This window comes from Strigops habroptila, chromosome 5 (assembly GCF_004027225.2).
Source record: "Strigops habroptila isolate Jane chromosome 5, bStrHab1.2.pri, whole genome shotgun sequence".
In the NCBI taxonomy this organism is placed as follows: Eukaryota; Metazoa; Chordata; class Aves; order Psittaciformes; family Psittacidae; genus Strigops; species Strigops habroptila.
In genome coordinates this window covers 80135500-80162828 of record NC_044281.2, presented here as the reverse complement: position 1 = coordinate 80162828, position 27329 = coordinate 80135500, and the positions used below count along the sequence as shown (strand labels likewise).

The 27329-nt window shown below is 41.9% G+C and overlaps 1 protein-coding gene across 2 annotated transcripts in view; it reads right to left on the bottom strand.

Annotated features, from left to right (window-relative positions):
• Positions 1–27329, bottom strand: part of DOCK1 (dedicator of cytokinesis 1) — a 312805-nt gene that overhangs the window by 273290 nt on the left and 12186 nt on the right. For both annotated transcript variants that reach the window (XM_030486111.1, XM_030486112.1), the window contains exons 2-6: positions 17358–17441; positions 9897–9937; positions 7994–8049; positions 5848–5944; positions 2328–2476 (exon numbers count right to left, since the gene is read on the bottom strand). In XM_030486111.1, the coding sequence (XP_030341971.1) occupies positions 2328–2476; positions 5848–5944; positions 7994–8049; positions 9897–9937; positions 17358–17441 (427 nt within the window). The remainder of the gene's footprint in view (positions 1–2327; positions 2477–5847; positions 5945–7993; positions 8050–9896; positions 9938–17357; positions 17442–27329) is intronic.

The following is a 27329-nucleotide window of genomic DNA, read 5'->3' as shown; positions in this document are numbered from 1 at the left end:
AAAACACTTTGAAGCATCCCTGGGTCACCAAGCTCCCAGATGAATTTTCTAGTGAGAAAACGGTTTCAAAGTCAAACACATAAACAGCCAAAATCATCTTGCTCCTCCCTACTACTGGTTCCTGGACAGCAGCCACAGCAGGAGAGAGACACATGGACCACTGGTCTGGTGACTGCCAGCTGGGATGAACAAAAGCAGAGTCCTTCTACAGAAGACACCAGCCTGGACCACAGGAAAAGGGGCTCAGAAGTTCAGAGAGACCAATGACCCAGGCTACCACACACCAAGAGGACACAAATATTTGCACAGACTATTGAATAAATAGAAGGGAACCCTCCTTTGATTTAATGTCTTTGTTTTATCCTTGCAAATGATGCTTGGAAAGATTTAGAAGTTTTTTCCTAAGTGTCCCAGTTACAGATTTTTTGCAACTGAACAGATGTTTTCACAACAAAATTACCTGACCCAATTTCAGAAAAACATTATAAATACAAATTCCTAAGACCTTGTTTTACTTCCTCAGTTATTTTGACAACATGCAGTGAAACTGTTGCCTTTATTTATAGAAACAAAATATCTGATTTACAAACCAGTACTTCACAAAACAGGAAAAGTGAGGATATGATTAGATCAGAAAACATTTATGAAACACATAATGAATTCATTCTGTCTGGATATTGAAATCATAGAATCCCAGCCTGGTTTGGGTTGAAGGGAGCTTAAAGCTCATCCAGTTCCAACCCCTGCCACGGGCAGGGACACCTTCCACTAGAGCAGGTTGCTCCAAGCCCCTGTGTCCAACCTGGCCTTGAACACTGCCAGGGATGGGGCAGCCACAGCTTCTCTGGGCACCCTGTGCCAGCGCCTCAGCACTCTCACAGGGAAGAGCTTCTGCCTTAAATCTAACCTGAACTTTCCCTGTTTCAGTTTAAACCCATCAACCCTTGTCCTATCACTAGAGTCCCTGCTAAAGAGAAAATTTCTTCGTTCCTGCTTATTTTAGACAAAAGTGAACGTAGGACCACATCAAAAACATGATATCTTTCAGACATGAATTTACTCACAAGTTCAAATCCACTTCTCTCCACAGAGAATGTTCTGATCACTTATTTAGTCCAACAGCACATTAGGAATATAAAGCACAGCACAAGATGTGCCATTGTACTTGAACGCTGAGCATCTGGAGGCTGTTCAGAGTAACTTTAACCAACTTCTTAGGCAGATGGTAAAATCCAGTAGCCAAACTAATATCATCAACAACATCTGGTTTAATTGTCGACTGAGGTACGAGAGTCCATATCTTGGATTATGGATGATAATTACTGAGTGAATGCAGTTACTGATGATATTTTAATATTTCTGGCTTTAGTCACAGCTTTTACTGGTAAAGCAGATGAATAGAAATAGTGAAATTTGGCACTTTTTAAGGAATAAAGCACCAATAGCTGAAATCTGATGAGTTATTTACATCACAAGGGAGTTAAAGACTGGATAGCCAAAAACTTTTTCAGTCCCCAGGTGCTCAGTACTACAACAGTGTCCCTCAGTATTCAAAATACTGCTTCAAGCAATTCCCTGATTGAAGAGTGAGATATGAGATCTCATTTTCAATCAAAATGCAAAGTCATAAATGTATCTAGAGAACTTGGAACCTAAAACTTGTATTTAAATCAAGAACCTTGCTTAGATCTAGACCACTGTCTGGAGAGTTAATATATCTGAATTAACAACATATCCAACCCATACTGCTGTCTTTTTGGGTATTTCCTTCACAATTTCCATTCTCTTCTGTTAAATAGACACTTTCTTTTATCAAATCTGCCTATTAATCTTCTGGTACAAGCTGGCTACTATGTAAGTAGAGGAACAATGAGCTTAAATGGTATTTCTGAGCCAAATCCTTCAACATCACATTAGAGCTAAGTGACTTCAGGGCACATGCAGCTGGTGGTGTTGAGAAGGCAACAACTGTTGATGCTGCAGAAGCCAGTTTAAATTGTATTTTGAATGGAGGCAATGCTTGCACTTTTCAACTGACCTTAAAAATTACAGCTTCTTGCCAAAATCAAATTGATAATGTCATGAAGGAAAAGAGTTATATATGGATTCCACTTTACATACTATAATTTCTAATCTATATGTATCGTAGAAAACATGCTATATCAACTTCATTCTTTATCTTGCTATAACAGGACTGTTAATACACCATTACACCTCCATAAATAGAGGAATAAAAGAATCCTGCAAGAAGTCATTGACAGTTAATGCATATCACACAAACTGATTTGGTTTTAAGCATCAACACATGGAAAACACTACTCACAAACCTGTTGCCATAATCAATCTTGGCTGTCACTTTCTTTTTCAGTTCCTTGAGCTCATCTTGGGGTAGGGTGCCAGAGAGTATTTGAGATCTCCACTCAATAAGATCATATATCATGTGCCGCACACTGCGAAACATCTCTCTGTTATCCTGCTGTTTGGAGGAAGAAGATGGGTGGAAGTTAGTTCTGAAGTCTAGTGAACACCTTTTAAATGCATATATTAGATTGCCATTGTAAAATATGAATTCAGAAGGGTAAGAGTCTACAAACAGCTCTAAAATAGGAGCTTTTCTATAGCACAGAACACTGAACAGTGTCTTACACTCTGCTTTAGGTGTCTAAATAAGTGTAAATGCTTGTGTGTGTTACCTTAAAAACCTGAGTAATACTGTATTCAGAACAGGCATTCGAAGAAAAGCTACCGTTTTCTTGGTTCAGAGAGCAACTTTCTTCAGTGACCCTCTATACGGAGTAGAACAGGACTAAAAACTATGTATTTTAAAAGGAAGAGGCTCAAGTTCTGCCATACTCCATCTGCAACAGATTACAGAATCCTTCTCCCTGGTTAAACCTTCAGAATAACACTTTGAAATGCCTCAGTGTGTAATGCCGAGTGCATCAGCATCTTATGAGTCCACAGGTAACAGCTGAGGGAAAGTGAAAAACCAGGAAAGCACTAAACCTTTATGAAGTTAAGTACCTCACTTGTTTATAAAGGCTGGAACAATGGTATTAAATCACGCCAGCAGCACACACACACTTTCCTTGGCAACATTCAGCTAAACTAGGACACAAGAAGATAAAGTTCCAGACTTAGAATGGAAATACCCTGTTTTCCAGAGTGTTTTCTACATGCATGCCCATACACACATGCATTTGAAAACAAAAGATCAAATCTTCAACCACAAAATGCTGTGGGCAGTGCATAGAGGCAACAGTTTTGCCTCAAACAAACAATACCATGCAAAACAGAAGTTGCAGAACAACAGCCTTCCTATTTTTATTGTGAAAGATGTCAGGACAAAGACAATGCAGAGGCTCTGAATGCTTTGATCTTACCCAGAAGCAGACTCTCTTACTGCCTTCATAACCCTCCAAATCTAAGCCATTAGTTCAATACACTCTTAAAAAGAATACATCTTTCTAAACACCCTACATCAAGGAATTATTCAGGCTACACGCAGCTATCTTTCATTCAGGCTATACCTGGGCCTTATCTGACTGAGAACAACTGGAATAGTTAAAATAAAGCTCTCCACTATGTATAAAAGACAACAAAAAACCACACAAGGTGCAGGAAAAGACTATAACGACTCAGGGACTCAGGAGGGGGAAATATCTAACTGTGAAACTTAAAGACTTCAGTCTGTTCAGATTATCCAAAAGCTGATTTGATTATAGCACGAGAACCTTCACAGAGAGAAAATACCCGTTATTAAAAGCTCTTCAATGTAGCAGAGAAAGACACAACAGGCACATATGGCTGGAAGCTAAATACAGACACATCCAAATGGGAAAGAGTTTCATGATTTTCGATGCTGCAGGCAATCGTAAACCAGTGAGAGAAAGAACATGCCACATCCTCTGCTATCTGAAAAGCAAAACAATGTCTATGCAATATTCAAGCACAATTACAAACTGAATAAAGGAATAAACGTGGTAATTTAATGACTTCTGGTACTGATGTGGATAACACAGAATATCTCTTTAGTCTGCAGAGTGACCAGTTTGAAACCAGCTGTCCCCAGTAAACCAAATCTCCCTTGTAGAGGCAATCCCAGGGCACCAATGCTCTTTTTGGCCACTAGCCACATTCAATTAATCTAACAGATATCCTTGAGATACATACTATAAACTCATTAAGTGATCCAGCTACTCCAACTAAAGCTGTAACAGGGACTGGAACCCTTCCTCCTACCAAATTGATGCCACTGGTAGCCTCACACCTTGCATGCTCTTGAATTCAAAGTTACCAGCACTGCTGAAGTATCTTTTAGCTGTTCGTGTGTCTTCATGGAGGTAAATGCATGACAAATGAGATAAGCATTAATGCTTAGAACAACCAATTGCCACACCAAGGGAATTTTACAGTTTCCTAACAGTTACTGCTACCAAAACCACACACAAGTCTTGGGAAGAAAACTCCTAACGATGTCTCTTTGCTGTTCCTCCTTATTGTATGTGCACCACAACCAAGCTTTGTACAGTTCTGCAAGTGGTATTTCTCTGACATTAAGCAATAACAGATTTCATACTCAGGATAATCCCCACAAGACGACATCAGGGTCAAAATGTAACCCTCACTGTCCTCAGCAGCACACAGCAGTGGAACTGAGGGCAAAGCTGTTTTCAGTCCCCCCTCTGGATTCTGCTTCTCCTGGTTTGCTTCTGCCATCGACCTCTTCCTTGCCCCTCAACACATGACCTCTCTAGTATTACATCACATCAAAGCTCTCTAATATATTAATTTGCTTCTCTTCGTAAATCATCCTTCACCTTATCTACTGCAACACTACATCACTTCCAGCATTTTTAATCTTTATTTTCATGGACACGATCAAAAGCCACATTAGTCAACACACACATCTTAATTTCCAGTTAATGCCTTCATTACACAGCTTGAGCTTTTATAATAGAAGATTTCAAACGTATTCAGAGGAAACAGACTTGGCATTAAACCTTACTTTAAACACGAGACTTTCCATGTTCCCATTATCTTGTTACAGTGACCTTACAATGAGAGCATGAGTAGTCTGAGCTATGGTACCTCACATTCTACAGCATGCTGCTGGTTTACATCTGAACTGTACTTTTAAGCATATATTAACACTATTTAAACCTTACAAGCACTTTCATGTGTGTAGTTTAATGGCTATTGTATCTTTATTATCACATCCGAGATACTATCAATGCAAATGCTTATTGCTATAAATTTCTAACAGTAATTCTTATGTGCTTGGAACTGAAGCATGTGAAAATAGTCAGATAGGTGACTTACAGTCAGGATAAGCTGAGAACAATCAACTTCAAATACAATACTAAGGTAAAAGGCCTTTTCAAAGGCACAAGATTGTACCCACAAATTTGAGGTCAACTATTCAACCTTTTCCTAACACAGACCAACAACCTTAAGAACTGCCTTTCATCTCTATAATACAATTCTACATCAGATTTTTCCAGATCTGTATACATCTTAAAAATCCAACTTCTTCAGTGTAATAGTACCCTAGGAAAAATGGACCATAATTGCTCAAATTATTGCTAGATCAAGGCAACACTCTAAAAAACTGATTCTGCAAAAGGAACACACAGTATTTGAGAAAACAATCAAAAGAAACACTACTGAGATTTCTGCCTTAAAATAGATGCTAAACAGCTTTTCAGCACTAAGAGTAGGCTTTAGAACAGGAAAAGAAGTAGAATTTCATTAATAGTTCCGTCACATACTTCTCACTATACCTTCCAAACCATCACACTTCTAATAAAACATTTACAACAGAATATGGTTTATACTGATACTTACAACATATAATTGGCGCCATATTATAGACCATTCCCGCAGCGTTGTGGTAACCTCCTGAATCAAGGGGAGCTCATTGGGTATGACTGTTTCATGTTGTCTTAAGAGGGAGAGAAAAAAGTTTTAATTAAGTAGCAGTTTTGGGTAGGGTGGCAGGATCACTCTACAGAAGGAACTCTTGATTTCTAAAGACAATTCAATGATGACAGCGCTGAAAGCAACATTGCTTATAAATTTGTAAGGTAAAAATCACAGAATCCCAGAGTGGTTTGTGTTGGAAGAGACCTTAAAGCTCATCCAGCTCCAACCCTCTGCCATGGGCAGGGACACCTTCCACTAGAGCAGGTTGCTCCAAGCCCCTGTGTCCAACCTGGCCTTGAACACTGCCAGGGATGGGGCAGCCACAGCTTCTCTGGGAAAAGTCTGTGCCAGTGCCTCAGCACCCTCACAGGGAAGAGCTTCTGCCTCAGAGCTCATCTCAGTCTCCCCTCTGGCAGGTTAAAGCCATTCCCCTTGGCCTGTCCCTACAGGCCCTTGTCCAAAGCCCCTCTCCAGGTTTCCTGGAGCCCCTTTAGGCACTGGAGCTGCTCTAAGGTCTCCCCTTCAGGAGCCTTCTCTTCTCCAGGCTGCCCCAGCCCAGCTCTCTCAGCCTGGCTCCAGAGCAGAGCTGCTCCAGCCCTCACAGCAGCTCCGGGGCCTCCTCTGGCCTCGCTCCAACAGCTCCACGTCCCTCTTGTGATGTTGCCCCAGAGCTTAACACAGTACTCCAGGTAAAAAAGAATGCATTATCAGATATAGGAGAAGCAGAGTACACCAGCACTGCCACGTGATGGGAATAGTACTTTGGTGGACTGATACTATGCTATGGAGCTCACACTTTCCCCTCCATGTCCTAATTTCTGTACTCTCAAGATGAGGATATCTAGGCACACCTCACCATACCATTTGTTATTGAGATACTGATTTTCCAAGAAGCAACCAAACATATGCAACAACCAACAGTGCCCTGAGACTAATGTGCAATTGTTTTCCATAATATTGGTCTTGCAAAGAAAATTAAGCATGGAAGTCATCACCATTGAGTTTCTGTGCAACTTGTTTTGGAATGATGTGCCATGAAAGTAAGAAACAACAGCTAGATCTTTTAATATTTCACAAGTAGGGTACTTAAAGGCAGTTCTGTAATCAGCAAGAAAGATGTCATTATGCAGCAATCTCATGATTAGTAGTTTTATCATTTGCATATTTAACAGTGTATAAAAATAAATCAGGCACAAAGGAATACAATATTTCAATCCTGTTTCACTCCATTTCCTGACTAATTATTTATTAATTTCACTCCACTTTTTATTTTCCCTGGGATTTGTTTGGAGGTTTTTTCCTTGTTTTTTAACTAGATTTTTCTATCAATGTTGCAAACTTTTACATGCCTGTCCAGAAAAGCTGTTTTGATATATAAACATCCAACTTTAAGAGCTGTTAAGCAAGAAAAAACAGCCCAAACTATTTAGTGTCACACACATCAGAAGCAGGAGAATCATAAAATGAACAATTCAACAGCACTTCTTGGTAGGTCAGAAAGCAATGTCTGGATAATGGCTTTCTGTGAGGAGTCCAGTCTACAACATGTATTGAAGAGGGAATTTAGAAACTACTCAAATTTCACCTGCATAAAAGGAAGGTATCTCATATCAAAGGCCTCTCAATATACCAAGCAAAAGGTGTAAGACTCAAGGGATGGAAGATGAAAGAAGTTGGGAAAACTGAAGTTAGAACTACAGCAGGAGGCAGGGAGTGGAGGAAGTTAATGTAGGGAATTCTCAGTCCAGAGAGCAATAAATGTTGTAAAGAAAAGTGGTAAATTATTAATTCTTCCAAAACATGCACATTAATACAGACCCAGTTATGCTTTAGCTCAACGATATGACAATGCAGCTAAGGACAGCGCTAGCCAGAAGTACTGGCGATGACAGCACCTTCAAATTTGAGGTGAGTTACCAATTTAAAGCATTTCCAAAAAGAAACACCCACATTTTCACCATCAGCTCTTTAACTGACTGGGAACAAGTGTAAACTATCTGATAATACACCAAAATTACATTTATAAAAAGAGGAAAATCGATGCTTATTATCTTCAAATCAAACTTACCCTTTGCCTTCAACTATTGCTTCCTTAAGATGTATATAGGAGGCAGGAAAAATGCCCTTTGAGAGGGAGAGAGAGGAAAAAAGATGTTTTAAATAAGTTACACATAACATATTGTGTCTATTACCTAAAAATATGCCAAGACACATTGCCAAGTCTGCATCCTCTTGAGCATCAGAACAGTTGTGTTGGGTGGTCTGGGTTTTTTTTAATGTACATTTAAGTTTTGTTTGCATGTTCTTTCAACAAGCTGTAATTGTACCCTTACCAAACACAAACTTAAGTGGTTTTAATCCCTTCTTCACTCTATTGAAGAAAACAGAAGATGCCCTGTCAATAAGTGGCCTTGCAAAGGGGTGTTTTCTCCCCCAGTTCAAGATAGAGTTTGTCACTATTCTCCAGGTCCCTGGATGATATATACTATAAAAATTAAGGCAGATTTCCATTTGAAAGTGTGAAAGAGAGGATTTTACATATGTTTAACTTCAAAATTACATTTTGCCTGTAATCCAGGTCTGCTGCTTGCTTTTCCTCAGATCTAACCAAGCTTTCTTATACATAACATAGTATGTCCTAACGCCAACCTATCGTTACAAGTGCTACGAGCCAAAAACCTCTTTGCAGACAACTGCAAAACACCAGAACTGCTTTCCTTGAAAAAAATGTTCTAAATTAATCAAGATTCCAGAAATACAATAATATTTTCAAAATAGTGTAAGATCAAAGTCAAAAAATATCTCAAGCCATGCCGAGAAAGTAAATTCCTACACCTCATCCTTCAGGGCAGTCGTTCAGTTTTCTTATCATGGAATCGCAGACTGGTTTGGGTTGGAAGGGACCTTAAAGGCCATGTAGTTTCAACCCCCTGCTATGGGAACATGAAGACAAAGTCTTAGAAAGCTACAAAAACTAGGGGGTAGGAGCTGGGGCTGACTCTTTTTATCCCAGTAAAAGAAAGAAATCACTACATTTAGCAGCAGTCAGACAAATGCAGCAACACGTGGGATTCATTTAAGCCAAGAAGAATGCCTAACTGCTTCTTAGGCTGCACAAGGCATGTTCATGAAATACACTGCATAAGAAATTTAGTGTATTTCCAAGAAAAGAAAATATCAAAATAGAATAGAAGAGGCCTGGGTAGGAAATGGGTGGGACGAACCACACAACTCAGCTCTGTACTTCTAGACATGCAGGCGCAACTCAAAATGCACCTCTGTAGGCAAACATTACATTTCAAGTGGTTTATTTGAAGTGGAAAAAGAAGCAGAATCAGAAGTCATTTAATTCTGGTTAATTACTACTATAAAGGAAAACACTCAAAAACTAAAACACAATGTTACAACCAGTATTTGTGATGTTTCTTTTTATTTCAGCGAGGCTGCTATAACAGCAACCCTTCATGTACACTGAAAGTCTACCAACGAGGCAAAATTACACTGGAAAAGATTATTCCCCCTGAAAAATCACAATGTAGATCCCCATATCGCTTTCTAAGATGCAATTGTGTTTTACGAGTAACACACTATTTAACGGACAGCAAAGCAAAGTGGCAGCCTCTAAACAGATCAACCGGAACATTAAAGTTCTGAACTTCTTACTGAGGCAAAGGCAAAAAAGCTGAGGTGCATCAAGCCATCTATAGTAGCTGTACATATGTATACCCTTAAATCGTACAAAATAGATATCCAACACGGATTTTAGGCCTGAAATAAGTTACAATTAACTTAAATTCACATTTACAAGAGGTTGTGACACAGGTAGGTAGGAGAGATCAGCAGACACACAGTGAATAGTTCCCATGCCGTGCCATAACATACGTCAAGATCTCCATTACAGCAACACACCCAATGCCATAACACATCTCTACCCAAGAGGAAAATGAGCATTCCACTCTGTCAACACTTACCTTCTTGGACTTTTTTCGTAGTGTATAACCTCTGTACCAACCTAGGAGGGGAAAAAAAAGGGAAGAAAGCATTAAAAAGGTCATTAATGTCACCTACCAGCTGTGGCTTCGCAGCACCTTAACATGGCTTCTGATCATGCTTCACCCCCACCAACATGCACATCTCATCTGAATTCAAACCCTCTGCAGGATTAATATCCTGGCTAAAACAAGTCGTCTCAGAAGCTATTAAAAAAAAAAAAATCAAACTGATGGAAAAGACATGACAAAGATGGCATTTTCCATTGTGTGTTTAATTGTCATTCCTTTAATTTTAATTACAATTTACCAATGTAAAACAAAACCAACTGAAGAGTGTTAAAATCAAACAAGTCAATCAGTACACTTCTGTAAAGTTAAAACCTATTTCAGTCCCAGAAATTACAAGTTTCCAAATGTGGATCAGCTGTTTGTCATCTCAGCAGAAAACAAGGATACTTTGGGATTTATGATTCACATATCAAAATATGAAAGCATGGAGCCCTACAGCCCTAATTCAGCATGAAGCAGCAAACATCCACCCCACGGCACCCCCAATGCTGCCTCATCATTCAGCCAGTGCCACACTACCAGGCAGTCTGGAAAACTGTCCCATTTATTGTGCTCCCAAGTTCAGGACACATCTGCAAGCAATCACCATTATAGCTTTCAGTGTTTCTGCAGCCATCACACTTCAGCACAACTGGATAACCAAAGCAAACACAAAACCTTACAAACAACAGTTGTTTTGCCTCATGGGAGATATTGTGCCAGGGAAAGCAGATGAGATGAACTTCACTGTGAGGGTAGTGGGATAAGGCCAGGTTGGATGGGGCTTGGAGCAACCTGCTCTAGTGGAAAGTGTCCCTGTCCATGGCAGGGGGTTGGAACTGGATGAGCCTTAAGGTCCCTTCCAACACAAACCATTCCATGATTCTGGCCATGAGGATGATAAGAGGGCTGGAGCACATCCCGTATGAAGACAAACTGGGAAAGTTGGGGCTGTTCAGCCTGGAGAAGAGAAGCTGCGTGGAGACCTCAGAGCAGCCTTCCAGTCTCTGAAGGGGGCCTATAAGGATGCTGGGGAGGGACTCTTCCTTAGGGACTGTAGTGGTAGGACAAGGGGTAATGGGTTCAAACTTAAACAGGGGAAGTTTAGATGAGATATAAGGAAGAAGTTCTTTACGGTGAGGGTGGTGAGGCATTGGAATGTGTTGCCCAAGGAAGTTGTGAATGCTCCATCCCTGGCAGTGCTCAAGGCCAGGTTGGACAGAGCCTTGGGCAACATGGTTTAGTGCGAGGTGTCCCTGCCCATGGCATGGGGGTTGGAACTAGATGATCTTAAGGTCCTTTCCAACCCTAACTATTCCATGATTCTATGATTCTACATTGCTCCCAGTCCAGCACCAGCTCACTTGCACATCTGCACTGGGGCTATCCTGTATTTCAGTTTGGCTGTGCCATATCTTGCTCCTGCCTGTCCAGCACCCAAGGGAACTCCCCAGGTGACCAGAGCAGCCCTCTGCAGCTTTTGGAGAACTGAACCTGGGTGCAAAACCACCCCCTCTAGTGCTGAAAAATGGGGTTTTGTACATCAAAGCATCCCTCTCCAGAGATGAACATGGGGGGGGGATTGCAAAGCAGAAGTGAAGACTACAGTCCCACTCGTGATAACAAGCAGGGCAGGAGAAATGCTTAAGGAAGACAACACATGCTGATAAATTCATTATCTGCACTCTGGGACTAAAAACACAAATTAAAGTCTCAAGCAGACAGGATTTTTCAGTCTGCTCTCCAGTAGCAAAAGGTGAAATGATTCATCACCTTCATGCTGCATCAGAAGCCTGACCTCTGTGATCCCTTGGGAATGCTTTGTGCTGTCATCTTTAACCTGGTGCCTACAACCATCACAACTCGCTTCCCTACAGAGGCTGCAATAGCCTCACCTCTCACACTCTCATTCCTTCCAGAGGACAAAACTGTTGCTGAAACCACCATGCAGTTTCTGGCTCAGGTGCAAAGAAGGCAAAGTATTTCTGCTAGGACTTCCTCCACAGACATACAGAGATTTCAATCCTATTAAATCACTAAATTCCCTCAGTTTTATATGAATACACCGACATTTTGAAGTTCTGGAGTCTTAACTGATAAACACCATGATTCTGATCAAACACACTGTACAAACTAAAGAACAATCAATCATTATCTCTTCCACCTCATTTCTCCCATCCCATCTTCTCTGCTAACTCAGGACATTGCACTGCACCTGCAGATTAAAAAGCGACATAGCAAAGAAAGCTCCTCACCACTCTTCTTTCTTTGTAGCAAGCAGCAAGAGCTACAAGATACTGAAGATATGAAAGCAGCCGAAATCTGCCCTGGAGAACTGGTTGCGCTCTTACTCATCGCCAAGGTCCTAATGCGGCCAAGCAAGTCCAACCAGGCTCCTCGCTGGCAGCCACCACCTAAATGGAGTTCTTGCTGGGTGTCTAGCCTGTAGCTATACGGTGGGGAGCTCAATTTCAGAGAGCTAACTCTCACTGATCCAACTGGAGGTGCTGAGTCTTGCCATGACCATGCACATACAAGGGCAATGTCATTTAAACACAAGAAGTCATCTCTAATCAACTAGCCAAAACGTAACTACTTCATTTCTTAGTTCCCCACCTGTAAGATGAGGGCAGCTCTCTTTCACAGACAGCCAGCCACTACGAAACCAACCAACTCCCTCACAAACATGAATTAAAGATGTTGACTAGTGTGAGGCATCCCTGCCCATGGCAGGGAGGTTGGAACTGGATGATCTTAAGGTCCTTTCCAACCCAAACCAGTCTGTGATCCTATGAAAACTGATTTTTTCCTTTGACACGCCATACACACAGTTTGTTGTCAGACCAGCAGGTTGAGGGAGGGGATCCTGCCCCTCTGCTGCCCTCTGGGGAGACCCCCCCTGCAGTCCTGATCCAGCTCTGGGGCAACAGCACAAGAGGGACGTGGAGCTGCTGGAGCGAGGCCAGAGGAGGCCCCAGAGCTGCTGTGAGGGCTGGAGCAGCTCTGCTCTGGAGCCAGGCTGAGAGAGCTGGGCTGAGGCAGCCTGGAGAAGAGAAGGCTCCTGAAGGGGAGATCTTGGAGCAGCTCCAGTGCCTAAAGGGGCTCCAGGAAACCTGGAGAGGGGCTTTGGACAAGGGCCTGTAGGGACAGGCCAAGGGGAATGGCTTTAACCTGCCAGAGGGGAGACTGAGATGAGCTCTGAGGCAGAAGCTCTTCCCTGTGAGGGTGCTGAGGTGCTGGCACAGACTTTTCCCAGAGAAGCTGTGGCTGCCCCATCCCTGGCAGTGTTCAAGGCCAGGTTGGACACAGGGGCTTGGAGCAACCTGCTCTAGTGAAAGGTGTCCCTGCCTGTGGCAGGGGCTTGGAACTGGATGAGCTTTAAGGTCCCTCCCAACACAAACTATTCTTGGATTATACAAGCATAATATAGCCTCTGCTTTAGGCAAGCAGCCTCTAGTCCTCAACACTAAAGAATGCAAGGGGTAGAGGAATGTGTGAGCTTGTAATGACACTGAGAAGGTATCCTAATGCACCTATCAAGGTACACTGTGACTCTGCCTCATTTTAGTTCTTCAGTTTGTAACCTCAGCAGTTTTGGACATCATGGAAAAAAAATAATAATAAATTAAAAGCCCAAAGCCTGAGGGCAGAGAGGGCAAATACCTGGTGTCCAACACGCCTCTGGCGCTCACACAGCAGAGAGCTCCAGATCCCCCTCACTCTGTTCACAGCCAATTTGGTTTCAGACATATCGGAAAACAGGCTGATGCCAGAAACACTCTTCTCAAGTGACCAGAGCTTTTAAGTGGCTTCTTGATGTGTTACAGGGTTTCTAGCCTCACCCTTAAAAATATTGTGGGATGTAATGGCTGGAAAAACGCATCCCCATAAACATCCAATGAAGAAAAGGGACCAATGAAATATTTGTGTCTGTTAAAGCTGCAAGACACTCAACTATTTACTCTTGTTTTTCTCAAACAATGCATCTATTTACTACACGGTTAAAACCCTGCAAACAACAACTAAGTGTTCCAACAGAATCAGGAATAACTTCTTTGAAAATACTTATTTGGGAACCCAAACTCCCCACAGCATCACTAGAAATTACAGTTCAATCTTGGCTTTGAGGCTTCTTTACTGTTATATTTAATTGCTATTCACCTTAATCAGCCACATTTATTGATCAGATGCTCCCTTTCACCCATTCCACCAAATAATGTAAAGAAACAGAATTAAGACAATAAAGATGTGGCAAGTGCCAATTCAGAACATTGCAAATATGTGTTTTGGGATATCTATGAAATGCAGTCCCTCTTTCCTGCAGGATGAAGGGTATTTATGAAGTCATAAGCTTTGCTGTTCAGCTTTTCCTGTAAGGCTCATATTAGGAGGAGTGACAGGAAGTTTTTTATCTCAAAAGTAAAGTTGTCTGTAATCCTACCTGATAGAAATACATTAATTTAACTGTGAACATCAGTGACTCAAGAAAGTCACTTTATTTTTTCTTTGGTTCCTGGAAGAACAGAAACTTGAAGGTTTAGCAGTAAAATCATAGAATCAGAGTGGTTTGTGTTGGCAGGAACCTTAAAGCTCATCCAGTTCCAACCCCCTGCCATGCGCAGGACACCTTTCACTAGAGCAGGTTGCTCAAATGCACACATTCATTTCGAATCTCAACTCCTATAAAAATACAGGTTGTTTTCAAGAAGCCCTTCACAGGACCCGCACATTGAATGAGTCACAAAAGCTTTTTCCTGCATTCAGAGCAAAAAACAGAGTGGTTTTTCATTCAAATTTAAAACATTAAAATGTTTTAGTAACAAAAACCAAATTCCAAAATTAGTTCTACACATAGGTAAAAAATAAGTAGTATTTTAAACACATAAGCAAAGTCCATCTTAGCAATCCATTCCAGTATGTGGTAGCAACACGATATCCTACAGAAACCTGCCTGTCCTTAAAATAGGTCTTCTATACTAGGCATGAGACCAAGCCCTCCCAACTTCTCAATATCTTTCATCTGCAGAGAGTAGACCAACTGAGCAAGGATTTACCATAAGATTTTCTTGCAGATTCAGAGGAACTTAAGGAAAACAAGAAACAAACAAACAAACCCCACAATCTACCACTTCAAAGCCCATGGACACCTATATGTCTTCAGAACTACTCCTTACTTGAGCATTACTTCAAAAACCTCTTTCAAAACAGTAACAATTCTACAGTAGGATGCCAAGAGCAAAATACATAATACAGCAGATACCAATGAAAGAAGGCAGTTTTCTCCCCACAACCTTAAACACAGGGAAAGGGCGTAGACTCGGGAAGCAGAATCACAGATGATCAGCAAAAAAGGCATTACTGACTCTCTAAAAGACTTTTCTGTCCATGCTCAAATTACATTCTTATTTAACGGTGGATTTCACAGAATGGTTTGGGTTGGAAGGGACCTCTGGTGATCATCCAGTCCAACCCCTGCCAAGGCAGGGCCACCTAAAGCAGGTTACACAGGAACGTGTCCAGGCAGGTTTGGAACGTCTCCAGAGAGAGAAACTTCCTGGGCAGCCTGTTCCGGTGCTCTGCCACCCACAGCATAAAGAAGTTCTTCCCCATGTTGAGGTGAAACTTGTGTGTTTTAGTTTATGGCTGTTACTCCTCATCCTGTTGCCGGGCACCACTGCAAAGAGTCTGGCACCATCCTCCTGGCACCCACCTTTGCACTGGGCTCAATGATCTTCAATGTCTTTTCCAACCTAAATGATTCTGTGATTCTATTATAAGGGGATTTTTCTTCTGCTTGGTCCATCCCACCACAGCCTAACACAACCCTGACACAGATGGGATCAATGGCAGGGAAGCTCCCAGGCACACACCTGGACACCATCACACACAGCCTGAAACCTCCTGGGGCACAATCTACTCAAATTCCATATAGAGGAACTTGGAGATCAAAGAGCTCAAATAATTACCTAATAATGGCAGCTCTGTGAACAAGGGAGATAAGAATTATGGCATCTAATTTCCCATCACAGCAGGTACGTAATGAGTAATCATTGTATGACATGTTTGGAAGAACATTAACTTATTTGCATTTCTTTTAACATGAATTCATCCCATGTGCTTGAAGCCAAACAACCACGAGGGTGTGAAGGGCTTTATTATTCAAGTCTAGGGGAGAAGTGAGTCACATCCACTGTCCCACTTAGCTGGCAGCAGTCATCATTTCATATGGTTTCACGTACTCTATTCAGGATTCAGAGTTTCTCCCACATTCATTAAATAAATCTATTTATATATTAAAAGTACAAAGCTGCATAATATTTAACTCATTCCATTTGCATGTGAATTTTTGCATTATTAGACTTTTATTAGAGCATATAACGTCAGATAGAGGAAAGATTACTTTGCTTCAAGTCAAATTTGGCAAGTTGAGCTCTGTAAGAAAATGCCAGCCTAGGAATAATGACAAAGTTCATTTGCACAGTGATGAGTAGAGCTTGTTACTTCTGTTGAAACAGTATTGTTTGTTTCAGTAAATATCACAATAAAAACCATCCTATTAAGCCAATACCTAAACCAAATTTATCACACAGAGGCACCAGAAGATCAATGTCTAGAGAAACAAATTAAATCCATATATTAAAGTAAATCACATTTCCACAAGACAAAATGTATTACAATATTTTAAACTAAGTTTAGTTCTACATTCCTTATACCTCTCCAAACTGCAGGGTGCCATAAGGCCTCAAGTCAAGTATATAATGAAAGAGCTGTAGTTTGCTTGACTCGGTCCTGGATCAAGCAAGAGCTGAGAAGTGTTATGACAATTTTCACCTTCCGTTGATTATCAAACTCAACATTCAAATTCCCTTTGACACAGATCAAGAGGGAAAGATTTTGGTACATGTAGTGTTTCTACAGCTTCACAGTAAAACAAGCAAAGCACCTGACAAGCCTGAAATCAGTCCATGGCACTGTAACTCATGTACCCATCTTATAAGAAAGACATAAATAATTTAGAACCCAGGTAACTTTCAAATTCAGATTAAACTTCTTCTAGCAGCAAGCTCTTTCCTGCATTACCTGAGGGCATCCATAAAGCATCTATCACGTCTTTTACGTAGGTAGATGCTACAATTAACCCATACAAATAAAGCTGTGTGAACATCCATCTTCCATAGAAAAGGGAATAGTTATTCACCAGGTATCGACCACACACGTCTTCATTCCCATCTAGCATTGGTTAATTCTGGGTTCATTAGGAATAATGTGGTTTGCCCTTTAGCAAGAAAATAGGCAATTCATCACCTGATAACTCAAGAAGATAAGGTCACAAACACAAAAGGAACACAAGTGCAAAAACAATGTTTTTCAATGCATTCTTTTCCAGTTTACCTTCATATGTTTCTAATATGTGCACGGTGTCACCTATCTGTAGGGAAAGCTCATCCGGTCCCCTCGCATCGTAGTTGTAGAGAGCTGGAGAGAGGAAACATCACTGTTAGCACATGCAAGACAACAGAACTTCCACGGTTCTTGTTTCTCCACATAATTGTTTTTATTACTCATGGTTGCCATTCACAAAGGATTTTGTTAAAAAAAAAAAAAAAAATCAGATTAAAGTCCTTTAATCCATCAGTATTTCACCTTGTGACAAGTCTCAAAAAGCCACAAACACCCTTTCTAAAGCCAGTCCCTCACTCCATTTATGATGCATTGCTTCTTCATCACAATACATTCAATTAATGTTATTGTACTTGCCCATCTCCCAGCACTTTGTGTCAATTTTATGCCGTTCTGCAATGAACTGTGCTCTCTTCCACTCTCGGCTCAACCACAGAAAGCCTACAAAGTGTCTTTAGAAAACTCAAATTACCACCACTCACATTAAAGAATGATTTCTCAGCCACTTCATTAATTCATTGCATGCATACTATATTAAAAACTGATTTCAGTATTCCTGAGTGCCAGAGGACATCAAGCCACACTATTCATGGGACAGACTGGTTCTATCCCCCATTTTATAGTATTATAATCAAGTTATTATACTTGATAACTCATTACCAAGCCCCGAGAGCATCCACAACCTGCAGCACCACAACCTCCAAATTCACCAAATGGGTTTGTTTGCACAAGTATTTCTGAGCTGCTCCAGACACAAGCAGGGTGACAATAACATGAAACCCACTGCCCTTTCCACTGCTGAATTCGGAAGCAGCCTTAAGTCCTACCAACCCCTATGAGCAGCAAGAGGCACAACACATGAGAAACCTGAAGGACCCACACATTGCACACAGCTGGTGCCAATACTGGAGACCTACAGCAAGACAAAGGATTCTGGGTTGAGAGAAAAGTCTCTGATTTGTTTAGATGCACCTCAATAGCAAACCCAAACCTTGCTGCTGTGTATATTTCATAAGTGACTCCATTAGGGGTCATGAATTGCAGCTCCTTGGAGGAGCAAAACCCTGGTGCTCAAATAGACTTCTGGCCAGGGAGTAACCCTGGAGAGAACAAAAACTGGTTTGCTTTGAAGAAACAGTAACCAGGTGTATACTACAGAGATAATTCATGAGGTGTATATACTACCAGAGATAACACATTACCCTCCTTGCCAATGAAATGGCAACATAACCAATAAATAGAAACCACAAAGGGGTTTTTGGTTTTCAAAGACCTGGCTGCTAAGCAAGCAGAATGTTTGAGAACTGCTGTCTTCAGAAGACAACAAACTACAACCAAAACATAAGTAATTCAAAGACCACTCCTCTGTGCCTTTCCCAAAAGAAAATCTGGAAACTCTGAGCACTGAGCTTAGCGATACTCAGGAATTTATCTCACAAACAGCACTGCAAACCAGGTTTGGTTGGGAAAAAGTAGTAATAATCTGAAAAACAAACCAATTACAACTCCTAAAGTAAGACCTTCACATTTCATATGGAACAAACTCTCTGTAAGAAACAATCTTCTGATATCAAGCAGGGTCTTTATGACCAAAAGCAGTGACTCGAGTTGCTTCACAAGACTGAAGTTAATGAACAAGCAGAAGGTGTCCCTGCCCATGGCAGGGAGTTGGAACTGGATGAGCTTTAAGGTCCCTTCCAACACAAACCAGTGTGGGATTCTATGATTCCATAATTATGGTCAAGGTTGACCCACAAAAGTTTCTGCACAGTTCTGCAACTGCAGTTACTCCTTCCAATGAGGTTACCAAGTTTAGAGGTGGTTTATATGCTGTTCTTAACTAATGAAATGGAAATAGTAGCCTTCCTCCATCACCATGAGGCACTATGGACTTCTTGTCTTCACATCTCCAGTACACGAAGGGCTGTTCTTTAAGCACAGACCTCCCTTTCAGAGACACCTTCCAGAACACAGTGTCTTAAGAACAGCTTTTTGAAAGTGTCTGATAATCTGAATTTCTTATTAATTGTCATAACTCTTTAGGGAGTGGAAGCATTCTTGGAAGATGACAGTCACCTCAAAAGCTTCTACCACCCCTCGGACAACCAGCCACTTTTCTTTCTACATCAATGCCCAGGGACAGGGTTGGTTTGCAGCACTGGTCAGAGGCACTCCAGTGGGACTCTCGGATACTATCATTGGAACAGAAAGACCTGGGTAAGTTACATGAAACAAACCTTCTTGCAGGAAATCTTCACAGATGTTCAGACCAAAAGAGCTCAGAGGACATTAACAGCATGTACCACACTCATTACACATCACAAAGCACTTCCAAAAACCCCTCAAACTTAAAATGTACAGCAAAAGGCCAACAGCCACAGTTATAAGGCAATGAGACCTCAGACCCAGGAGGCACCTTCACTTACCCACCCAATTTTCTCCTATTCCCAAGCAGGCTAAAGCCTGTATTACAAAGAAGATCAACAACATAAATTACATCCATAACAACTGGTAACTGGAAGAAAACACTTTCCTGACCTCAAATCTGACAATCCGTTTAGCCCCAAGCGCACAAGGGACATCCAAGTGGGCACGTGAAAAGGTCTAATCCCACCACGAGGACGGGGCACAGCGCCCAGCACTGCCTCCAACCATGGCCATGACCTCGTTTGCAGCCTCCAGGAGTTACTATTTAGTCTCCCCAGAATTTACCAATCCCAGTTTAAAATGCTAACGACCACCAATACACGATGGGTTGCCTTGGTCCTTTTCTCTGCGGTACTCCTCTTGCTTGACAGACTACAGACTTCAGAGTGAAAAAGAAATACATCTGAGTGCAAAAACTGAACAAAAAGAGATAGAAAAAGCAATATGGAAAAGAAAACATAGTACAAAGTATAAGATTATCATTAGAGGAGACTTCAGGGTGAAAAGAACAAAATCAAGTGCATGGCAGAGACTAATAGTAAAGGTATTTAAATGAAGGCTTTATAAGCTAATATAGTTTTATTGACATTCAAACAAGCCAAGGTGGCTATTCCTGGTTTAAGGGGTTTAAGTTTCTCATTATTAACCCTAAATCCTCCCTCCTAGGTATCTGGTGCAGAATACTTCAAAGCCATAATGGCTATTCTGCAGGAGCAGAGAATTCTTCAACCCAATCCCCTCTACAATTCTATGATCTCTTCAACACTCACAGCCATGACTAGAGTCAAGAGTGGGTGCTCAACTTGTCCAAAAATGAATCTAACTCGAGTTTTCCACCTTCAGGACTCTGACAAGCAACCCCACTGCCTTGTACCAGATACCCCAGTCAGGGAGAACTCACATTATGACAGATTCAAACCAATCCTGTATTCAATTCACACTTCAGCTCAGCATTTCTCCAACATTTAAATGCAATAAGGATCAAAGGCAGCTATGAATAAAAGACATGAGAATTTACATCCAAGAGTGCTAACTGCTGTCTCTCATAACAAGGAGGGTCACGGAGCAGGAGCATCACTGTAATGACCAATTCTTTTGACAGAAGATGACAAACAGCCATCAAGTGATAATTACTGCCCACAAGAGCTCCCACTGCCCTGAACTGAGTGAGGAGCAATGGCCATAGGGGGAAGATTTAGCTTTAAAGATACACATATGTGGAAAACATGTCAACAAAACATCCTCATTTTGGCTTGCAGCAGCACCAACAGATCATGAAGCAAAGCACCAAACTATAAAGTGCATTCCACCCCTGTGATTACAAATCAAGGCTTGAACTAGACTGCATACTCTGATGTAAGCTAGCAGATAACTCCCTCTCGGGGTACTTCTTTATGGAGAGTGACATCAAAAGATGTTATGACAGATCAAATGTTTGATTGGAGCAAGCAAGGCTTTAATTAAAAAGACAATTTGGAGGAATAAAGCATGAAACTGGTACTTATATTTTGTCTGATCAACTGTATTCTGAGGCACCATTTTAAAGTATTTAAAACCTGAAGAATAACTTCCAGATTTTTATTTCTTTTAATTAAGCTTTTGCTTCATTTGGAAAGTCCAAGTCTCAGAGTGACAGATTTCCAGCTTGGAGAGCTCTGAGCTAAATGAAGCATTAGGAATATCTACAACAGGTAACATCAGGCCTCCCCATCATGCTTGAACTGGGAATCAAGGTCACTGTTTTAGCAAAGGACTTATGCAGCCTCCTAAGTTAGAAAAAGCAAGGTAAGGAGCATAGTTACTCCAGCATCAGAAAATTTATGAGTAAGACCTAGTTAACCTCCCAGCTAACAGTAATACAGCATCCCAATGCTCTTACTCCATGCGCAGTACCTTTCCTCTCTAATAAACTTCAACTGAAGAGACACATTAAGCTTTTCTATTGCAACAAAATGCTGTCATCCTTTATCATACAGAAAAATGAGGTTTACAGTGTGTTTTCTCCTTAAGGGAAACATGGTTTTTAATAAGGAACAAGCTTTATGATGAGGGTGCTGAGGCGCTGGCACAGGGTGCCCAGAGAAGCTGTGGCTGCCCCATCCCTGGCAGTGTTCAAGGCCAGGTTGGACACAGGGGCTTGGAGCAACCTGCTCTAGTGGAAGGTGTCCCTGCCCCTGGCAGGAGGCTGGAACTGGATCGGCTTTAAGGCCTCTTCCAACACAAACCAGTCTGGGATCTGTGACAGAGGTAACTTAAGACACCATATAGAAGAGATACCAAAGCCCCTGTTACTCAGGAAAGACTCTGCTCTCTGATCGACAAACACACTGTCCTTCCTCAGAAGGAACAGAGGAGTTACCACAGGCTCTTGCAACCCAGTGTCACTTCCCTCACCTTGTAGTCTGCACTACAGATGAAGTATCAGGTTCATGCAGCCCAGGATATGGCAATCAACTTTAAATGAGCAAGGGAGTCACCTGTAAAGGTGGTTTCTACCCAGGAGGACTGCTCTCACTGCAGAAGGCCCAGACACATGTATGTGACTGGTTTCTTCTAGTCATACTTACAAGGTTAGCCTGCAGAAGAGAACCACCACAGCAGTTTCCCAAAGTTGTGGACAATGAACTAAAGAGCTTTATTTTCCAGTCCTAAGCATTATTAGCTATGACTGATTTAATCAAGAGCTGTGGGGGCCTATTACAACCTACTGGTGTGATTTTGCAAATATATTTCCTTGACAACCATGTTATGGGTACACTTGCTTCCAAACAGACCATTTCAGGTGCAGTCTTCACATCCAACCTGCTTATAAAGACAGAGATAAACCAAAACTCTCCACAACAGGGAAAGCAATTTTAGGGGACAGGCTGCTAATGCATAAAGAACAGTGGAGGCCCTCAAGGTCTGCCCTGAACAAAGCCAGCAGCATATGGGTTTAGTATGTCAGTTAGTCAAGGTGACATGAAGGCTGAAGAGCATCCAGGAAATACATCAGTGAACTTTGGGTTTCAGCTCCAAGATGCAACAACGAGCAGAAACAGGGTGGCAAAAGAGAAAACAAAGAACAAATTCACGTTGACAAAACCATTCTGAAGCCTCCTTCCATTTCCATGTAGCAGGAAAAATGTTTCAGTGCCACCAAAGGTATTTTTCCTCATCAGCTGTGCTTTTAGAAGAGCAATTCTCCAGGTAAAGGCTCTCTGTGCTCCCCTCCTCCTCCCACTGGCACCACAAAGCACATCTACACTGAAGTACTGCAATGCTGAAAGCAAAAGGATTAATGTGGGCATAGAAAGAGCAATTTTTTTAACTCTAGGAGTTGATTAAGAAAGGAACAATGAATAGGGCATTACAGTAATTGCACTAAAACCCCATTTACTGCCACAGAATACAAACCAAACCCCTCCGAAGTGCACCCATTAATCTGCACACATTAGGAAAATGAGGAGTGCAACACTAGAAGAATTACAGAGAGGTGACAGAAGGGGAGTAAAAGGAAAGAGCCAACAAAGGTACCATCAACATACACTGAAAAAGCTTTTCTCTGACTGCATAAGAACTGAGAGATCTTAAGATACCATAAAAACAATATTCCCCGTAATTACTCTGCATTAAAGGCTGTATTAATCATTCCCTGCTCCTAAAAGAAAGCAAGCCACATTTAACACATTACCAGCTTTATTTTACACCGTCTTCAGAAAGGAATCAAAATAATTGTGCTTTCCTCCTAAAAGCAGACTGAATCTACAGAGCTGAAAGCAAAGTCTCCTGCAAATTCTCTATATTAAAAATAAAAGAAACCTGAAGGTTTTCCTCCTATTTTCTCTGCAAGGTGATGCTTTCAGTATGAGGGAAACTCCTTTATCCTCTGTTACTTACCCAGCCAAGTTTCCAGTTTTTACAGCTGAGGCTAATGGAGAAGGAAGAAGAAAACAGGTGGGAAGGGACCTCAGGGATCATCTAGTCCAACCTCTCTAGGAAAAGCATGACCTAGACTAGATGTCCCAGCACCCAGTGCACCTGAATCTTAACAGTGTCCAGTGTTGGGGAATCCACCACTTCCCTGGGGAGATTATTCCAGGGGCTGGTTGTTCTCATTAGGAAAAAGTTTCCTTTTGTGTTCAGTCAAAAATCTCTCCAGGAATAACTTGTGCCCATCACCCCTTGTCTTTCCCATGGGATTCCTCGTAAAAAGGGTGTCTCCGTCCTCTTTGTAGCCACCCTTTAAGTACTGGAACATGGAGATAAGGTCTCTCCTGAGCCTTCTTTTCTCCAGGCTAAACAAACCCAGCCCTCTCAGCCTTTTCTCATGTGGCTTTCCAGTCCTCGGATCATCTTTGTGGCCCTTCTCTGGACCCTTCTAGTTATTCTGTCATGCAAACATTCACAAACGATGAGTTTCCTAAAGAGAGAAGCCTGAAGAAACTCAGACTTGAACTGTTACCACCAAGCTAACACAGAAATTACAGCTCCTGGTTCCTCCTCCCCAGTAGCACACTACAGCTTCGTGATTAAACCTACAAATGTGACTTATATTGCAGGTATCTCTCAAGCAGGACTAGACTAAATACAAGTACGTAGTGAGGATTTAGTCTCATTTTCCCTTACAAAGGGGAGGTCATTCCTTTCTCCCCTTGCCTTCCACCTGAAACACACCTTGGTTCCTCTGGAGACTATTCCCATGTGAGCCCAGGAGCACCTCTTCTCCATGAACTACACAGGACATCTGCTGAGTGTAGAGAGAACCCTGAACTTGGACTCAGGCACCCCTCACGCTGAAATCCCTGCAATGAGAGCCTGCCTTCCCTCTTCCAAAGTGAGGGCACAAAATGCTTGAGAGGAAGCTAGGAGAAACACAAAGGAATAAATTCTGCCTTTAGAGGAGAACCCAAGCACAGGTGCAGCATCAATTGTTGGTTTAGCACAGCTTAGAAAGAGCAAAGGGCCACCCAAGTCTCTATAAACAAAACTAGACACGTCAGGTTTTACAACAGATGGCAACACAGGGGAGCAATATGCTCTGCAACACATCTGGTGTCTTATCACTATTCAATAGGAATTAATTAGCTGAGGAAACTTCATAAATCCAGAGCAATCCCCAACCTTGAGTCATATTTGGCCTGGAGAAGAGAAGCTGCGTGGAGACCTCAGAGCAGCTTCCAGTGTCTGAAGGGGGCTACAAGGATGCCGGAGAAGGACTCTTCCTCAGGGACTGTAGTGATAGGACAAGGGGTTATGGGTTCAAACTGAAACAGGGGAAGTTCAGGTTAGACACGAAGTTGTTCTTTACTGTGAGGGTGGTGAGGCACTGGAACAGGTTTCCTAAAAAGCGGTAAATGCTCCATCCCTGGCATCCTCCTAGTGTGAGGCATCCCTGCCTGTGACAGGGAGTTGGAACTGGATGATCTTGAGGTCCCTTTCAACCCAAGCCATTCTATGATTCTATGGTGCTCTCTACAATTGTAACCACCCTGCTGCTGAATCCTGCAGGCAGAACCTGAGTAGGACAGAACAAGTTGCACACTTGTCCTTTCTGTACTAGTTCAATAAAAAAGAAAGAGTTCTGTAGCTATCCAAGATTTTCAAGAACCAAGTCCAGGTTCTTGCTTTTCCTCCTCCTCCCTTTTAAGTGAGATACTTTAATCTTTAGGGAGCTAATGAAGTAAGATGCCAACTCACTCTTTTAACAGCTTTCTCCCTCCTCCTTCTTGCTGCTTCATTTGTATTCATGGTACTTCACCACTAAGTACAAAGCTAGTGTTAAAGAAAAGGTATCATTACTGACTATAACAGCATTAATAATGTGTCATAATCCATAGCTTCCAAGAAGCACAATCAAGACCATTCAAATCAATTTTTAGTATTAAAGTCCATTAACTGAAACACATTGGGAGCAAGAAGCAATCAGAGCACCCCCAGCTCTCAACACTGGCTTTGTACAACAAGCAAGCTGCTGATTTAGACAAACAGAAAACATCTAGAGGCAGATGTCTTGGCATCTGTCTTCTCATATTGCAGAATCACAAAGTAAGTGAGTTTAGATGTTTCCCTGAATTTCCTGCTTCTCAACTGGGGACACTAAGAAGTGATAACTCGGCTTTTGCTATGGTAGGTCTACGAGCAACATCTTAAAGAAGGCAAAGACAGTGTTTGAGGGTGCCCTCTGCTTACTACGGTGTAGCTGAAAAAAGGGCTTCAGAGCTTTTAGTTAACTGAAATTCAAAACAGCCTCTACCTGAAGGCTTTGCAAAAACCGTCAATATTGCAGCCTTCCAGCATCTGAAGGGGGCCTGCAAGGATGAGAGGGACTCTTCATCAGGGACTGCAGCGATAGGACAAGGCGTGATGGGTTTAAACTGAAACAGGGGAAGTTCAGGTTAGATGTGAGGCAGAAGCTCTTCCCTGTGAGGGTGCTGAGGCGCTGGCACAGGGTGCCCAGAGAAGCTGTGGCTGCCCCATCCCTGACAGTGTTCAAGGCCAGGTTGGACACAGGGCTTGGAGCAACCTGCTCTAGTGGAAGGTGTCCCTGCCCGTGGCAGGGGGTTGGAACTGGATGAGCTTTAAGCTCCCTTCCAACACAAACCAGTCTGGGATTCTGTGATTTACGACACCACCTTTTTCAGCTTCCAGCTGCTGCTATGTAAAAGCCAACAAGAACGAAACCCAGTTACAGCTGCATGAGGTTTTTAACAAAACACACCCACACTACACCCATCTTTGCTCCATCTGAAGATATCTGACACATCAGTCCCCTGCTTCAAGCTTTTCCCTTGCCACTGCAGCAGGTCTCTATTGCACCCAACATAATTTTGCAACGAGGGTGCCTTTTACTAAGCATTTCTATAGCAGTGAGCTTAATGTCACAGCTATATTTTAATAGTCATTTCAATGTCTATAAAAATCAAGTTCAACACAATAAAACCTCCACCAAACTACTGCCGACATAGTTAGCAAAAGAATGGCCCCTGCAAGACAATATTTACTGCAATATAGAGCTGGTGATGCAGAACAAAAAGCCTAAAGCAAGGGGAAAACGGGGTGATGGGAAGAAGTTTTCATTTTCTACTGCTCTTCCTTCTCAGCATTTCTACAAAGAAAAGAAGAAATTCCTCAGGAAAGCTTATGGAGCAGGGAAGAGAAAAGTTTTAGGCTTTTTACACATCAGACCTTACTCAATATATTTTTACTTGCCATCACCTTGTTTGTCTCAGCCCTTCAAGCTGTCTCCAACAGCAAGTACAGAGAGAAAGCACAGCTCCAGAGTCAAACAATCCCTGAGGAACTTGTTCTGCTTCCTTACAAGTAACAGTCACAGAGAAGAATTACCTGCTGAGAGCTGCCATTGATCCACCAACACTTTGTCTTTCCCGCAACAGCCAGGCTGGTACAGAAATGGGAAATGCAAGATATCTTTCCCCAAAGGTGCATCTCATACCAGAATTCATGGAAAAATGTAATGGAAGTGACTCAAACAGCACTAGAAGAGCAGCATTTTGCAGAAACAGGGAAAAATTGTTTCTCCCTCACGCACTAAGA